General features: G+C 41.7%; 2 protein-coding genes across 3 annotated transcripts; one reads left to right on the plus strand and one right to left on the minus strand.

Moving 5' to 3' along the window:
- Positions 1–2,805: 2,805 nt before the first annotated feature.
- Positions 2,806–4,794, plus strand: LOC146688958 (transmembrane protein 69-like). Its single transcript, XM_085436535.1, has 3 exons — positions 2,806–2,915; positions 3,457–3,501; positions 3,587–4,794. The coding sequence occupies exons 2-3, from the start codon at positions 3,457–3,459 to the stop codon at positions 4,367–4,369; spliced, it is 828 nt and encodes a 275-aa protein (XP_085292661.1). The 5' UTR covers positions 2,806–2,915; the 3' UTR covers positions 4,370–4,794.
- Positions 4,795–5,669: 875 nt separating this feature from the next.
- LOC146688959 (mitochondrial adenyl nucleotide antiporter SLC25A24-like) lies at positions 5,670–16,929 on the minus strand. 2 transcript variants are annotated; one of them, XM_085436360.1, is made up of 10 exons: positions 16,187–16,929; positions 14,293–14,419; positions 14,117–14,204; positions 13,023–13,134; positions 10,120–10,278; positions 9,150–9,302; positions 8,887–8,994; positions 8,203–8,370; positions 7,865–8,015; positions 5,670–6,632 (listed from the first exon to the last, which is right to left on the minus strand). In XM_085436360.1, exons 1-10 carry the CDS (start codon positions 16,364–16,366, stop codon positions 6,451–6,453), a joined length of 1,428 nt encoding a protein of 475 aa, XP_085292486.1. In that variant the 5' UTR covers positions 16,367–16,929; the 3' UTR covers positions 5,670–6,450. The 2 variants fall into 2 exon arrangements, with proteins under 2 accessions (XP_085292486.1, XP_085292487.1); XM_085436361.1 differs by lacking the exon at positions 16,187–16,929 and adding an exon at positions 14,520–16,174.
- Between the last annotated feature and the right edge of the window lie 1,023 nt (positions 16,930–17,952).

Here is a 17,952-nt window from a genome sequence, read left to right on the forward strand (position 1 = left end):
TACAAAACTATAATAACTACTACTGTCTGTCTTGATTGCTCACTGGAAATTATAAAATTCTAACAGCATTCATCCATCCATCCATCCATCGTCATCCGCTTTGTCCAGGGTCGGGTCGCGGGGGCAGCAGCCTAAGCAAAGAGGCCCAGACCTCCCTCTCCCCAGCCACCTCCTCCAGCTTGTCCGGGGGAATACCAAGGCGTTCCCAGGCCAGCCGAGAGATATAATCTCTCCAGCGTGTCCTGGGTCTGCCCCGGGGCCTCCTCCCGGTGGGACATGCCTGGAACACCTCACCCAGGAGGCGCCCAGGGGGCATCCTTGTCAGATGCCCGAACCACCTCAGCTGGCTCCTTTCGATGTGGAGCAGCAGCTGCTCTACTCTGAGCCCCTCACAGATGGCCGAACTTCTCACCCTATCTCTAAGGGAGAGGCCAGCCACCCTTCGGAGGAAGCTCATTTCTGCCGCTTGTATCCGCGATCTCGTTCTTTCGGTCACTACCCACAGCTCGTGGCCATAGGTGAGGGTAGGGACGTAGATCGACCGGTAAATTGAGAGCTTCGCTTTTACACTCAGCTCCCTCTTCACCACGACGGACCGGTGCAACGTCCGCATTACTGCAGCTGCAGCCCCAATCCGTCTGTCGATCTCCGGCTCCCTTCTCCCATCACTCACGAACAGGACCCCGAGATACTTGAACTCCTCCACTTGGGGCAGGAACTCATCCCCGACCCGGAGTGGGCACTCCACCCTTTTCCGGCTGAGAACCATGGCCTCGGATTTGGAGGTGCTGATCCTCATTCCCGCTGCTTCACACTCGGCTGCGAACCGTTCCAGCAGGAGGCCCTCACCCAATGAAGCCAACAGAACCACATCATCTGCAAAAATCAGAGATGAGATTCTGAGGCCACCAAAGCGAAAGCCCTCCGCCACTTGGCTGCGCCTAGAAATCCTGTCCATAAAAATTATGAACAGAACCGGAGACAAAGGGCAGCCCTGGCGAAGCCCATCACCCACCGGGAACGAGTCCGACTTATTGCCGGCAATGCGAACCAAGCTCTTGCAACGGTTGTATAGGGATCGAATGGCCCGTAGCAATGGGCCAGACACCCCATATTCCCGCAACACCTCCCACAGGACACCCCGAGGGACACGGTCGAATGCCTTCTCCAAGTCCACAAAACACATGTAGACTGGTTGGGCAAACTCCCATGCACCCTCAAGTATCCTGGAGAGGATAAAGAGCTGGTCCAGTGTTCCGCGACCAGGACGAAAACCGCATTGTTCCTCCTGTATCCGAGGTTCGACTAACGGACGAACTCTCCTTTCCACCACCCTGGCATAGACTTTCCCAGGGAGGCTGAGGAGTGTGATCCCCCTGTAGTTGGAACACACCAACTACAGGGGGACATGAGGTTGGAACACACCCTCATGTCCTTATTCATGTAAACATCAAAATAAGGACAAAATATAATTCTGACTGCATGTTTATCACTAATGTAACAAAATGGTAAATGCAATTTAAATGCTGTTTTCAGTCAACGTAAAGTTCGCTAAATAAAAATAACATAAAATTTACACAAACTGTACCTAACATACCTTTTCTTTCTGGGTTTACTTTTTTCCCACTTTTTAATCACATTTATACCTAAAAGATATTCAGACAGATTCAGACACATTCATTGAGCTCTGCACAGTTATCCATAAGGAGGAAGCAAAAACTGGGACTTGAAGAAAATGCACGCTGGTAAGAGCTTCACTCGGTTCCATTTTATTTCAAATTCGGTTATTAATAAGTTGTTTGTTTGTTTGTTTGTTTTTTTTAAATTTGAATTATTAAAGAGTTTAAACACCACAAAATTACAGACTATGCCCAAATGAAATAAATTCAAACCACAAAATCTACCAATGATGGCTGGAAGTTCACAAAGGAATCCTGAGTATCTTCTAAACAGCCGAAGGACCAGTTTTCATGTTCACACTGAAGAATAATCACGTGCATATCAAGGACACGAAATCTGCTCTTTGAAAAGTCCACTGCCGTCCAGCTGCAGATCTTAATGACCGTATGCACAAGAATGCTGACTTAACTGTGTTGGAAATAAGACCAACATTCTTAGATTTAAATAAGATGCATGAGGATGGAAAGCACTGTATCAAGCACAAGAGCTGTGTTTCATCTTCATAGTATAGTTTAGACTGTTTTGCTTTGTAGTTTATAGTTGATGTCAGGTGGCCAGGTTGGGTTTTTTTATGTGCTAAAGTTCCTACAAACTACAGTGCAGGACTGATCAACTATTGCCACACAATGCAGTCACGCCAAATTCTTTTCACAAATGTGAAATAATTTCATATTAAACAACCTCATTATGTAACTAACCAAGTCTAATATTTTTTCCCGTTTGTTTAAGTTTACATTTAGTTTTCTTTATGTGTCCTAGTTATGTTTAGGCCTTCCGTTACGTCTAAGACGTATTGTTTTTACGTCAAATTGTTAAACAAAAAAAGAAAGAAAAAACGAACAAAACAGAATTTGCCGCTGTTTGTCGTACTATAAATCCTTACTTAAAGAACTGAAAATTGTTTTCCAAGTGTAAATGTTGATGACTTCAGAATAAAGCACAAAGTCATCAGTTAAACCTCATAACCACGGTTTTAAGGTTATTTAACCCGCTCCGTGGACAGTTTTGAAATACTTCTGTTTTATTTGAATTATACCTCATTGAATTTAAGAGACAAATGCAAACTGAACGACAACTCGTTTCTGTCAACGCCACTGTAGCGGAACTGAAATTGTAGAAGCCAAGGTTCAAACACGGAAGTAAATAGCTGTGTACCAGAGCTGGGTAGGCTGGGTGCTCGCTGACCCTGGGGAGAAACAGCTTTAAAAGTATGAAGTTTACCTGCTGAAATAAAGGTAATGTTGTCATCTCCCTGAACCGCAGATGTTGGCGCTTTAGCCGTGTAACGTTTGTTTGACGTATCAGCCGGTGTCATCAACAGAGACACACATGTAGGTCCTTCTAGGAGGACTCCGCTACAAAGCGACAGGGGTGCCAAATCCTCGAATTTACGTCTAATTATTCATTTATGTGATATAATGTATTATTATGTGTAACTGAACTGCATAATTGTCGTACCGGAGACACTTCACCTAGCAGCGTAAGCGAGAGGCAAAGGTAAAGCCTGATTAGTTTAACAACAACACCTGTACCCTTGAACAGACGATTTTCTCTGTCGTCAGTCTGAAGTTATTGCTACAATTGATACGTTTATTATTATCATTCCTTTATTTATTCTGATTCATATTCCTTTAAAAACGCTTGATAGACAAGGTTGAAATTTACAGATGTTTTAAAATCAGAAGATTTGTCAACATTAAAAATTCCTCCCTGTGTTTTTATGTGACCTTTATTGTGTGCTCATCTTAACCATTCCTTTGTCCCATTTTTCATTAGATGCTTTCTGTTATATTCAGAAAAGGCAGCTTTGCAGCCCAGAAGGTAACATACACATGATTTTACCTTTTCATTGCTTTTTGTAGTTTTATAACTTAAAAAAATATATATATCGTGAATATCTTTCCAGGTATTACGCTGGGCAGGTCCTATGCAAAAATGCTGGCCGTCAGCTGGGACTGGGGCTTCTGTTTGTGGATCTGTATCTTCCAGCTGGGCTTCACCAGCTAGTCTCTGGTTTGCAGGAAGAGGAACAGGACAAGCAAAAGCTCTTGCTGTGTTTAGTTTTAATAAGACTGACCTCTTCCATAGAAACCAGAATCATGATGCTTCTTTTTGGATGAGGAGCCAACACTTCCACACTTCTGTTGCGAGGTTGAAAAAGCGAGCACTGCCTGAACCTCCCCCTAGAGAACTCGATCTGTTGCGCTATGACATGAAGGACTTTTTGAAAAGTCCCAGACCTGCCCTCTACCTGGGGTTTTCGGGGCTTGTCCCCTTCGTCTCACCCACCTTGTTTATGGCTGTGACTGAGAGCTACTACCCAGAGTTGGCTTATGCCCAGCTAGCCTATGCTGCCTCCATCATTTCTTTCCTTGGTGGAGCGAGATGGGGATTCGCTCTTCCCGAGAGCAGCCCAGCAAAACCTGACTGGATAAACCTGGCCAACAGCGTCGTCCCCTCCCTCTTGGCCTGGGTGGCCATGCTGATGAGTGACAGCATTGTTCCTGCTGCCACCATGGTCATCATGGGACTCGGAATCTCACTCCATTATGATCTGTCTCTCCTTCCCACTTACCCCAGTTGGTTCAAAGCCCTGCGCGCCATCCTGACCACTGTTGCGTTTTTTTCTCTCTTAGGCACCCTTATAATGAACGGTTCATACCCAGAGAAGAGCATTTTCAGGGATTGATGACATTTGGCTGGACAAGGCATCCCTGGGTTGTGCTAAATCTTTATTTGGGTGATCTGACTTCAAAGTTTTTCTTGATATTGATGATCTCTGAACCTGTTGGGTTGATCTCTGTTTCTAGAAGTTGCCTGTGTTAAATATCATGTTACAAACTGAACTGTTAAAGCAAACCAGAGATAAAAATAAATAAATAAAATTCAAGTCTGTCTGTCTACCTTTTAGTAACATGTGTTCCACTTGTTCATGGTAATGTGGACAAAATTTGTTCCATACTGTTTTCTCTTCCACATAAAGCCATTACATTAAACTTGAACCTAGTCTTTCATATTATAGAGAAGAATCATGTGTCAGTGATTTTTAAAACCACTAGGAGACGCCAAAGTCAAGGATGTTCATATTGTATGAAGCAAGAAGGAAAATAAAAGACACTGAAATTGTAATCTTCTTACTGAGTTAATATTTAACACACACTGGGGAAGATAATTGTTCTATCTCCTACAAAATTTGTAAGTTTGCTCACTTTGAAAATATTTTAAAAGAAACAAACAGTTGCTCTGAACCCCATAGCAGAAAAACATGCCTGACTGTTGTGATGCTGGTGTTTGGGTCATACTCAGCATTTCTCTTCTTCATTTGATGCCAAAGAGCTCCGATTATGGTTTCATTTGATCACAACACTTTCTCCCAATTCATCGCAGAATCATTTAGACTGGCCTGAACATGTGTTGCAAGATCTCAGCCTATTACAGCGTGTTGTGTTGAATGAATGATGTCCTTGATGCCTGTGGTCCTAACTGCCTTTAGGTCATTAACAGGCTCCTCCTGTGCGGTTTGAGCTGATCTACCTCTTATCTCATGATCATCCTCATCCAGTGAGGTAAGATCTTGCATGGATCTCCACACTGGGGACGATTGATGGTCATTTTATATTTCTTCCATTTCCAAATAATTGGATTCCTGCTGATGGTCTTATAGCCCTTTTTTCCTACCTGATTCAAAGAATTTGCCCATATTACGTTTTGAGTTGTTAAATGAAAATTGCATATTTTTTAGGCAACATTTGCACTTCAAATTAGCAGCTCCACTGTTACACTGTAGTATTGTCATCACCAGGGAAAGCAGTTATTACATAAGACCTGAAGTGGACTAATCTCTACTTAAAGCCTCAGCGATCGAGTGTCACACGAGGCCAGAGACGTGAACACAGTGTAGAATAAAAACCTGGGCTCACTGTACACTAATTGTCTCAGCTGGACAACAAATAATTTTATTGATGTTTGAAAAGAAATGCACGCACATCTTCTAACATTTGTATCCAGATTTATTCACATAAACACCAGCGCCTAATAAAGACATATTTGAAAGAAAGGCAAGAGAAAACAGGGGTGTTGAAGTCCACAGATATCTGAGAATAAAAAAACATATAAGGCACAATTCTACTTCTGTCCCGTATAAAAAGACCCTTTAAATGAACCAATGACCCTCAGATGAAATCCCTTATTAAAAAGTCAAACCTCTCTCAGATGTCACACAATGTGTAAATACAGTATTGCACTTGTTTGTTTGTTTTAGTTTCTTTGGATTTCTTTGTGAAACAGTTTTCCCACCACACGTGGGACTTGGTCAAATTATTTTTGATGATAAGAAGATAAACAAAAAAACAGAAGATTGCAGCAGGTGACTTCTTGGACTTTTTGATTAAATATTAGAGTAACGTTTCTATTCAACAATTAAACCAAAAAGAAATTACCCTGATAAGTGTTCTTGGTTTTCAAAGCCAGAGATGAACTGATCTGAAGTAGATCATGAGGCTTGTTGGAGTACATAAAGCTAGGAGTGCACAATCAACACAACCAACATTTGGAAACTTTGTAGAGATCTTCCTACTCACTGTCAGCCCTGCGTTAGCGCGGCAGGATTTTCTTTGTATGAGCAAAGGCCTGCGGTCTCAGTGGACTGCAGGTAAACAAGGGCAAACAACATATGTAAAAAAGGAGGGAGTGTTTTGAAATTTTAAAAAAAAGTTGGGTGCACCTTTTCTTGCACTTGTAAACACATGCGGTCACTGAGAACTCTGCTGCCTACTTCTGAATACCCAGACCAGACCGCATGTACTCGTACACCACGTAGCTAATGCTGACGGCTGGTATGACTTTCATGAAATTGGGCAGGATGCCGCGGTAAAGTCCAAAGAAGCCCTCCTTTTTCATAATCTTCTTCACCATCAGATTCATCGGCAGCTGCTCTGAGCCCTCAACAGAAGCTGAGAAAAGAAAGGTAAAGCCAGATGAGTGAAGAAAAAGATCTCCTCATGTTTAAAATCTCTAGATTTTAGAAGTATTGGCTGCTTATAAGCAGCATATGTTTGAAATTAGCTTAGATTAAAGAACTGAAAATTGTTTTCCAAGTGTAAATGTTGATGACTTCAGAATAAAGCACAAAGTCCTCAGTTAAACCTCATAACCACGGTTTTAAGGTTATTTAACCCGCTCTGTGGACAGTTTTGAAGTATTTCTTTTATTTGAATGATACCTCATTGAAGTTAAGAGACAAATGCAAAATAAAACCTATTCCAGTATATTTATGTGGATACTTTTTGGTGGCCCACCATGTTTCAGGTGTTTTATATATCATCATTTGGAAGTCTTAAATTATTTAAACAGAACTTCTAAAGAAACAATAATACTTGACATATTTTACAGTGCTATTTTTTTTTAAATTGTAAAATGCAGAACCAGTTGGTAAAAAACAAAGTAGCCGATACTGCTAATCAAATGCACTTGATTACTAATCATCAGCCAGTATGAGCACCTGTATTAAAGCAGAAGTTTTGGCAGTTAACACAACGCCAAGGAGGAAAAACATCAGCAATGATCTTAGAGATGCAACTGTTGCTGCTCATCAGTCTGAGAAGGGTTATAATCATCCTGCAGTGAAAAAGATTATCCACAGAATGTATGATGCTCAGAGAAATTGCAAAAAAAGAGCAAAACCTTACGAGAGCTGTGCACAAATGCAGCAAAGCTTAATGACGAGAGACTAATGAAATCAAACGGAAAACCTCAAGCACTTAAGACCTGTTAAGAATCAGGTGATGTTTTTTAAATCATGTTTTTAAATGATGTCCTATAAAAACTTGGGGCTTTTTTCACATTACTGCAAGTAAAATTTAGATAAAGGGCTTGTTTATGATATTTTGTACTCTTGTAGTTTTACTTTAAATGGTCTCAGCACTCATTCAGGTCCTTTACCGTTTCCTCTCTTGAATACTGAAGCACATGCATGGCTCAAATGTCTAATAAACAGAGTAGTTATAAAGAACTCACATAGATTTATTAATTTTCCATTTAAGCAGAGATTTCATGAAAAAATCTTGAATTTCCTCGTAAAACACTTTATAATCTCTGAACAACTCAGTGGCATTATGGTACTACAAGTTAAATGCAAGCATTAATAAAGGGGGCTATTTCTTTAATAAGGTTTGGTTCACCGTACCTTGTGCTTGCATGCGGGTTCGGATCAGAGCCAGGGGATAGCTGGCCAGCTGGCCGCAGGTGCTGGAAATGGTACCACAGCCCAGCAGCACCAGAACCCCTGGATTGGCTGTGTCTTTGGCATAGTGGGACAACCAGAAGTTCTTCAAGCTCTGGTATGGAATACACAGGAATGAATGACAGATGAGAGTGAGGGTTGATGCATAATATTTTGCAAAATCAGCACACAAGCGATGCTTAAACAGATTAAAATGGAGTTTTCTATGGAAGCATAGTGTTGTAGGTGATTCTGAACCTTCCGAACATTTTTCCAGACAGGAATGATTCATCAGGATTTACCTCATACACTGCCAGATCTATCCCAGCGTAGGGGATAATGCCCAGAATATTGGGAATGTAGCCCTTGTAAAATGCCTTCACTCCCTCATTCTTCAGGACTTTCTTGGCACAGTCAAACATTCCCGAGTACTGTCCGGTTTTCCTTAGGGTCATACGGGTTTTCATCACCTGAAGAGACAAAGATGATTAGTGTGGCTGTTTTACATCAGGCTGCACGTTTGACTTAACGTGTTACTGCATCTTTTATGCTACTGGATTGGTTAAGACATCTAAAATTTGTTTGGACACTAAGATATGATCAAACAAGACACATGAGGTAATTAACAAACCAATAAAACTGCACCATCTATAATGTGGGTGTATGCGTTAGTCCCCGTAGAGAAATTACTCCTCTGCATTCACTCAGTGAAGAAGTGGGCAGCCACCAATGGAGCGCCCAGGGAGCAGTGCGTGGGGACGGTAACTTGCTCAGGGGTACCTCAGTGTAGCCGTTCAGTGGATTCGAACCCCCAACCTTCCGATCATGAGGCAACCACTTTACCTACTGAGCTATCCCTGCCCCCATGTGTCTCCATATTTGATATGGAAACTTGCTTGCCCCTCCTGTGGTGCCTCCTCCTGTTACTATCATCCACACGTGCACTCTTTATGCATCTGTGCTGTAAAGACTACACTTCCACTCACCTCCATGGGGTAGATGGCAGTTTGTGCGGTGGCTCCAGCCAACGATCCTGCCATGAACCTCTCGTGGGACTTCACCTTACCCGGTTCACTGGACAGCAGCTTCTTATACTGGTGACACGGGAACATGAAAACCGAACGGCTCAGCAGGATCACACATCAGTGACAAAAGTGAGTGCTAGTGTTAGTAGTTCTCAACATGTAACATTTAACGTGAACATAAGCTGCGATTTATACTGGAGTCTGTAAAGAGGAGGAGAACTTACCTGTTCATAAGCCATGAATTTAATGGCTGTCTCGGGGGCGATCTTCATGACATTGATACCATTTCCTCTCCACAAAGAAGCCACCCCTCCTTCTTTTAGCATTTGCTTAAAGCCGCTGACCAGGCTGATTTTGTTGGTTGTAGAAGCGTGCACCTGGGGGAAAAGCACTTTTAAGTTATAACTAAGCAGCAAGGGCTCGAAATTTAATTGCTGAAATTCAAAGTGAGCATCAGAATGGAGAAGAAGGGTGATTTAAATGAGTTTGAATATAGTACAGTGGTTAGCATATAAGCATGGATCCACGATGCCATGAATCATTGGGTCAGGCTGGTGGTGATGGTGTAATGGTGTGGGGGATATTTACTTTGGTACACTTTGGACCCATTGCTACCAATAGAGCTTACCTGAGTGCTAATGGTGGCCATTTCCATCCCTTTATAACCACCGTGTACCCACCTTCTGATGGCTGCTTCCAGGAGCATAATGCATCATGTCACTAAGCTTAAATCAACTGGTTTCTTGAACATGATAGCAAGTTTACTGTACTGATCACAATCCAATAGAGAGCCTTTTGGGGTGTGGTGGAACGGGAGATTTGTATCATGATGTGCAGCCGACAAATCTGCAGCAACTATGTGATGACGTCATGTCAATATGTAGCAAAATCTCTGAGGAATGTTTCCAACACCGTGCTGAATCTTTTCCATGAAGAATGAAAGCAGTTCTGAAGGGAAAAGTGAATCCAACCCAGTACTAGCAAGATGTACCTAATAAAGTGTCTGCTGAATGTATTTATATGGTATTTTTTAAAAACAGGATAACCCAAACTAACACAAGACCAGCATTTTGAAGCACACTTATCACCACATGGACCAATGCACACATTTAGTAAAAATCCAGTTCCTGGAGAAAAGGACCGATGAACAACCCAACAGGAATTTTATAAAATCTAAAAGAAATCTTGACCCACCTGCATGAACACCTTCATTCTGTCCAGAGGGGCGGTTCCTGTACGGGACACAGCACCCGCCACTGCTCCTGCAGACAGCTGCTTCCACCACAGACCTGTCGTCTTCTCTTCCTCTGTGAACTCATCTGGGATGGTGAGGCTGTCACCAATGTCCAAAACCTACACCCAATACAGTACAATCAAGTCACAGTCAAAGAGACTGACGGCTGAGAATAGACTGTCTATAAAAGATGCACATAGCCTCTGGGACAGTCTTAATCCTGTAACCTCTGTAATTATTAGTAGAATTATTTATTATTTACAAAAATAAATAAAATATTCACTCTTTAAAAAATAGAATACATTTATCAAATAATAAATCCAACATATATTTATTAATACTAAAAAATAAAATAAAAAATACCCCCATTGCAGTTCCACCTTTAAGGTCCAGTAAGACCATAAGTTGCTCCTGCACTTTTCTTTTCCCAAGCTAACTACTCAGTTATAAGGTGTTTTTTGTTTTGTTTTTTCACAGTGAACAAGTACCGGTAATGCTCTTTGATAATTGGGCTCGCTTGCTAGCACTGGCTAATTAGCGCTATCCCCTTTTCCAAAATATACAGAAAAAAAAAATCACGGAAATGGCCAAAATGTAAAATAAATAAAGGCTTTAACACAATCTAATGACATGTTGGCTAGGTCAATCATTTGGATACTATGCTGTTACAGTAAGTTTGTCAAAGAAAGCTAAATAGTCCCTGAAAGCTGGTGAAATTGCAGATTTGCGTGTGATACTACTGTCAAAACATAAGAGCTTTATTCTATATTCTGATTTTGTCTCTTACACTACCATTTTGAATCCTTTTAAATGCAGTTTAGAAGGAAGGAAGAACCCTTAAAGGCCCTTTCTGAACTGAGCGGTTTCTGTCACACTTCAAGCCTTATTATAGAACAAAATGGTTTGCATCAGAAGTTAGTGAGGGTGGTTTCTGCCTATGCAGCCACCCTTTGGAAAACCCAGGAACTATTTTAGCAATCATTAAACCACGTCTTTATTAATAAATGTAAAGGTGTCAAAACTAGACTACTCTGCAGATGAACTTTTAGCTAAGCTGGGCAGCCTCATAACCACACATTCCCAGCTTCACCTTAAACGTAATGCCTAGAAGGATGGGACACATGCCATATCCTTATCCAAAACTTGCATAACTACAGGTCCATGCTGCGAGATCAGTTACATCACCGCGCGTCACTGACGTAAAGTTGCCGTTTTGAGATCACAGATGCAGCAGGGGGGGTTTGGTTTTTGTTTTTTTTTACTTTTACCACTGCAGTAATGTATCAGCCTTTTTTTAAACAAACCACAAATAACAAATCTGCCCCCTTAAGACATTTTTAAGGCAGGAGTTGACGGCTAACATTAGTTTTAGTTTTATCTGCAAATAGAACACTGTGTTATAAAATTATATTTGGCTAGAAATTTGCCTTGGTACCCTTGAAGCTTATATTACCTGTGCATTACGTCAGGTATGATGTGTTTTTAAAGAATGCTAGTCAGCGGCTGGGCCTCTTCATACCTGACATGATGTAAAGGTGAAAATATTAACTTGTGTTCTCCGGTGGACATAATTGCTACACTATTTCTAAACTACCTCAACCATGCCTCAGCTAAAGATAATAATACTTTTACCCATGACCACATGACAACCAAAACTCAACATCTGAATACAAGAACCTACCATGTCCACATCCACCTCATACAGCCAATCATCTTCCAAGTCGAGGAAAAACCAGCTTTCCTGACGTTGCTGTTGCTGCTGGTGAGGCTGCAGCAGAACCAAGGCCATCTCAAGCCTTTGATAAGGCTGCTAGCTCTAGCAGTTCTAACAAAGGACAAAGTCCCTCCTATAAACACCAGTTCTCAGACCCGTCAGGATCCTTCACACGATTCTGATCAAGGGCCCAGACAGAGGTCGACAGTCCGCAGAGCAACGCACTAAATCCAAAGAGCTTCGGCTTGAACGCTGGAAATAACAAGACCTTGTCATTGCCATAGATGCTCCCAACAAGTCATCAAGTCTCACAGACGCATCATCTCGGATTCTTCTCTCCTGTTCCTTTCTAGACTAAATAGTCTTCCTCTCACCTCCTCCAGTCCTCCTAAATGATACACTAATCCACCCACAGCTCAGGCTGAAATTAGCTCATCTCTGCCAAGCTTAGAAACCAAAGGTTAATTAGACTTCCGAGCTTATGCCAGTGAATGAACTCAGCGAACGCTAGAGATTAACCACTGACTGAAAGTGGACGCTCCTCTAGCACGCAACTGTACTTAAATATAGGCAGCAGCCCTTCAGGGTTTGATTATTCCCTGATAATCTAATAAAATGTCAGAGTTTCATGTTTGCTCCATTCAAGAAGATTTCTTTTACCATTCAGAGTTCATTTCATTCACAAGTGACAAATTCTTCAGACTCCTCCCCCCTTTCATCTGCCCTGGTCATGAACGAATCACACTACTCATCTGTTGCCAAAATTCCCCCAAATCCGTTATTGTGTGTCACCTCTCTGTGACAGAAGCCTGCACTGCAACTAAAATATTAACAGTGTGCAGAGTTTAAACTTCAATATATATATAGATTTTTATTTTTTTTAATTTTTTTTTTACCTAAAACACACACCAACCCATGTCCAATAATAATAAGAAATACGGCATCTTCTGCAACAAAACCAGCCATTGAAGTAGTGCAAAACAACACCTGGAATTGCCTGCACCAGCCACTGCAACCACACCAACTACTCAAACATCAGCAACAACTGCAACCATCTGAAACTAATGCCAACTACTGCAAACAAAGCAAACGCTAAAACAACAGCGACACATACAGCATAATGTAGAGATAGTGAGTAGCACTCCTTACCGTGGTGTGCTTCCAGTAGCGGACGATCTCCTGCAGGTTGGTGGCTGGGTTAAACAGGAAGTGCTCTCGCCATTCATTCCAGTCCACAGTCATGGTGCCATCCACATCAATACTGTAGGTTAGATGCTTTTTTATTTATTTAAAAACTAAACCATTGAGGCTGTATACTTAATATGCCACTGCTCTACTTTCATGTTCTGCTACTGTCCTCACTGGCCCCTCCAGCCCCACTTCCCTCATCAGTTACTGCATTTTGTGTTTACTTTAGTTCCACTGTTATGTGTACTCCTGCACATGTGCAGCTTCAAGCTTTGCTTATGCAAATCCTGTGCATTACAGTTCAGTCCGTGCTGCAGCATGAACCACAACTGACAACTGACTGTATTTATATGTATTTACTGTTCTTTGTGTGTGTGTGTGTGTGTGTGTGTGTGTGTGTGTGTGTGTGTGTGTGTGTGTTGATATTTTGAATATAAAATAATGATAAGATAAATATAATTAATATTTTAAAAATAACATGATAAATTAACGCACATGCTATAATACATGAGTGAAGTGAGCAAGCATGCAGGCCTGGCCAAAACCACCAGTAACATGTTTTTTTTCCTAGTTTCTGTAAATAATGAAGGATTTATGGAACAAACTGTAATTCTGATAAACACACAGGAGTTTTCAGAGTTTTAATCAATACCAGTAGTTCTTTTATTCTCACTAAACTGCTACTGTGTGTTAAAACCATGTGTTACTCTTTCTTTACATCCAAATGTGTAGTGAGTTTGAGTATCAGCATGACATTAAACACACCAATAAACATATTCTGACTGACAAGACGTGGCTTGGTCCAAAGTCAGCGACCAGCCGTGCACTTGCAATTCGAAAATATTATTTTCTGGTGTCGACGCGCCGCGTCAGGAGTGTAAAACATCTTGCCAGCTCCTTATCATGTGCACTCACTCCTCTTTTCAGCCAAACCACACACTGAGCCAGTTATCAGTCGCTCACACGGTTCCCACCTTTAACTTGCGGCGCGTCAGGCTGCTTTCTTTCTCGTCTTGCTCGGGACACTGCTGTAATAAATAAATAAGCTGAAATACCTTTGAAGGATTTTCTCTGCATGCTCTTTGCTGATTTCCAGCCCCAGATCAGCAAGTGACTGCCTTATCTCCGTAATGTCTATACGACCTGTAGAAAGTAAGCATTTATTTCTACTTTTTCTCTTTTTGTGCATTTTCAATATTAAAATGTGCTACATATTAAAATGGCACCGTACCATCTTTATTTTTGTCCAAGCTCTTGAAGGTCAGTTGTAATTTCTTCTCATGTTCTTTCAGGTACTTGGAGAATTCGCTGAAGTCGAGCCCCTCATCTTTGTTTCTGTCTCCAGAAGAAATGATTTTCTAAAGGGGAAAAAAAAAACACACCCACACACAGAATATTAGCAATCATTCTGCTTCGTGTTGCCGTACCTCATTTGTTTGCTGCAGCCGGGTGTTTGACCTCCTCATAAGGCGGAGGGAGAGGTCTGGGTTCTGCTGAGCCATAAGGGGAGTCTTCCATCTCCTGCTCAAACAGCAGCTGGCTGATTGTGGCGGTTGGTGGCAGAATAACGCAGCAAAATGCTCCTTTACTTTATCTCAACTCACTCTCTGTGTTTTTAGCCTTCTGTCTGCCCGAGTTACTGCCATTGCTTTCACAAGTGTTGACGATGTCCCAAGATCAAGACAAAAAAAATCCATTGTTTCTCCAGGCTGAAGCGAATTAATGGAAACAAAAATAACGCCTGGTACCAAATCTGTTATGAGCATTGGCTCTTTGTTAAGAAGTAAACCAGCAAATGAGAACTGTCAGTATGTTTGTATGAGAGCACAAAGGAGGAGAGCATTATAGTTTTGACAGATGAATTTTTGCTCCGAATGAGGGCACTGACCAAATTAGGTTATCTGTCTTACTACCCATTTATTACACAGTTATGTGTGGGGAATGTGCAGTTGTTTGATTAGTAAAGGTGGGACCTTCCACTTACAGTCTCAGCCCACAGTAAAAGTTCACCTTTGAGACAGCTTTAAAAATTCTAGAGCAGTTTTTTTTCCAATCCCTTCAGCTCTTTACAGACGCCTGGGTGTCCTGAGTGCAATTCCAGAGAATTCAGAGTTTGTCTTCACTACTCAAGCTGTTTTCAAGAAACTGAAGAAAATACTTTTAAGCCATGACAACAAAGCATGCACGTGGAAATAACCTCTCACAGATACTGCACTTTCAGAGTAAGAGCATTTTCAGCAGCTACACAAAAGTGACTGTTTGTGACTGTGGAGGAGAGCTTTAGTGTTAGTTTAAGGACAAGACTGCTGTCAGATCTTTTGGAGCCTGTTGTGCAGGTATATGGACTTAATTGCCTTGCTCAAAGAAAGGAAGGGCATGCAACAATATTTAGAATCTAGATGGCTTAAGAAATGCTTTTAACCCTAACTAGGCATGGATAAACTTGAAAAACAAGTACTTAATGTCTGTGAAGGTTCTCAGTCATCCAGGTCATCGTATTCTAAGGAGATTGGAAAGAAAAGCGTCTGGACTTTTTTAAGTTTCTTGAAGATGTTTCACCTCTCATCTGAGAAGATTCTTCAGTTCTAAGAGCAAGAGCAAGTCCTTAAAAGCTCCCAAAGCTTCCTAGGAATTTGAACTTCTGCTGATGAGGTGCCGTGGGAACTTTTACTTTTTCCAACTTGTGAAAATATTACTGAGGCTGCACTACACCGCTCTCGCTTTTATCTCTGGCTGAACTGCAAATAGGTGTCTAGAGGTCCAAAATAACCTGGGGTGTAACAATCAGCTGATGAGACGATTATGTTATAATTGCACTATTTTGTCAGTCAAAAAATTAGTACCACGTGCATCCTCTCAAAGACAGACCTTTGCCTGCGAAAATCGGACACTTGGTTAAAAGTCAGTGTAATGCGCACAAAAAATAAGAATCCAGTCATCATAAAGATCGGTAACGAAAACAAATAAATAACCTTCTAAGAGTCAATCTGACTGCACTTGGCTGCTCTGGCGGCTGTAATTTCACTTCTTTTAAGGTTAACGCTGCCGCTACAAGAAATATTTGTTGTGGTTTTCTCTCCGTATTTGGGATTTCTGCGCACTCCTGTTTGGATCCGTTACTCTACCTGAGCTGCCCCTTTCTCAGCCTTGATGCCCATAGCATCCAGGCCTGCCTTCAGCTCGGACACATCCACTTTTCCATCCTTGTTAGTGTCCAGCTTGGCGAACAGCTCTTCGTATGCTTTCGACGCATTGTCAGCGCATCGACAGTCCGTAAAAAAGAGCTTCCTCGCCACCTGATACATCTTAAAACTATAAATGAAAAACGTCGCAGGCCTGTAGAGCTCCACGTACACACACACACTAACAGAAACTGGGTAAGCAATCTGATGTGGCAACTGATTCCTGTGGCTTGCGCTTCTGGTTTCAGGACTTCCGCGGTGTAGCCTAGGGAAGTGATAGAAAAGTCCTTATGGGTCGGCGTCGGTGTAAAGTCCAGCGGGCACACGATAATGTGCAGATTTGGCCAACAGAGAGCTTTTTGCGGATGAGGTAGGAGCGCTGTACAGATCGGTGGAGGGACTCGGTTGACTTCGCCTTGGGAGACCTCCTCTTTTTAGTGCCCACACGCACACGCTCACGGAGACACACCCTTCAACAACAACACACGCGCACTGCTCTGTTACTACTACTCATGGGCGGCATTTCAACATTTCCTCACAAGTCAACTATAGCTTTTTCTCATCCTCTCAAGTCTTGTCCACCTTTAGGCGTTTTTACTTGGTTTGCTGTGGTGGAAACGTCCCCACGCGAACGCACGCACGCGTTCAGACTGTACAGTAGCCTAGTGTGCAAGGATCGTCATCCTGTACCCATCGGTCTGCAGTACAAAGTCGGTATAACTTATCTTTGTCTATCCGGTGAGTCATACTCAAAAGAATCCGGCAGCTGTTCTGGGCAAAATTAACCCCATAAGCTTGTAATTGCCTCAAAGCACGGGAGGGGTGCTCTTCAAGGCCACTTTGACATATTTTGTTTAAATCTTTCAGAGAAATTGTACATCTTCATGTTTAATTGGACCTTCCTTTTCTCTCATCCTGCTTGGGAACAGCTTTTTAACCGCTACTAGGGATGGGAAAAGTTTCTAGAATAACACATATGCTGTTAAATTGTGCAAGTTGTGCAACAGTTTATTGGCTGTACAGTTCCTACGATGTACCACCAGATGGAGACAAACGTCAAATAACTAAACAGCAGCTGGTTTTGCTTTCTTGTAGTAATCTGTCCAATCAGTGCTGCCGAAAGAGGAGGCGGGCTTCGGTTTGCAACAAACATAAAGCTGTTATCCTTTCACATCCGGTTAGTCATCAATAGCTTCAAAGTAAAATAACCAAGAAACAAAACGGCAACAGAGAAAAGGCTGACATATTAAAAAAAAGGCAAATGTTTGTGTGCTCCTGGGAATGAGAAAAGAGGATTTCTTAAATAAAGTGTTAGCTCTTAAAAACAAAAACAGGTCTTGGAATTGAAGCAACACATTTATTTGAATTTTAAAATCCCCGCGGATCATCAGAATCGCAAACACACACATCCACATATAAGCTACAAGATCTACAAAGCACTGTTTTACTGTTTTACTTATTATTGCTTTCTTTTAGTCGTGTGAAGCGAACCTGCAAAGTAAGAATGCCATTGCTCTACTTAACGATTTGTGTTTTGCGGTGTACATGACAATAAACTTCTTGAATCTTGATCTTATTTATTTATATTTTTGTTTCCAAGGACCCAAACTTGTAATTTAAAAAAAATCTGATAAACAAATACGTTTTACAAAGCACTACCCATCATGGATTGGCCTCCACATTTTTATCTGAGAACAAAACAAAAGGTA

Source organism: Copadichromis virginalis, linkage group LG17 (genome assembly GCF_057382275.1).
Source record: "Copadichromis virginalis isolate Kocher_CV1m ecotype Utaka linkage group LG17, C_Virginalis_male_GT1.1, whole genome shotgun sequence".
Taxonomy (NCBI): domain Eukaryota; kingdom Metazoa; phylum Chordata; class Actinopteri; order Cichliformes; family Cichlidae; genus Copadichromis; species Copadichromis virginalis.

Coding starts and splice junctions, on each gene's coding strand:
- LOC146688959 (XM_085436360.1), bottom strand. CDS start 16,366: ATGTATCAGGTGGCGAGGAAGCTCTTTTTTACGGACTGTCGATGCGCT. Junction 10,279..13,022: donor GCTACTGGAAGCACACCACG/GTAAGGAGTGCT, acceptor TATTGGGTGTAG/GTTTTGGACATTGGTGACAG. Junction 9,303..10,119: donor GAATGAAGGTGTTCATGCAG/GTGGGTCAAGAT, acceptor CTTTTCCCCCAG/GTGCACGCTTCTACAACCAA.
- LOC146688958 (XM_085436535.1), top strand. CDS start 3,457: ATGCTTTCTGTTATATTCAGAAAAGGCAGCTTTGCAGCCCAGAAG. Junction 3,502..3,586: donor GCAGCTTTGCAGCCCAGAAG/GTAACATACACA, acceptor ATATCTTTCCAG/GTATTACGCTGGGCAGGTCC.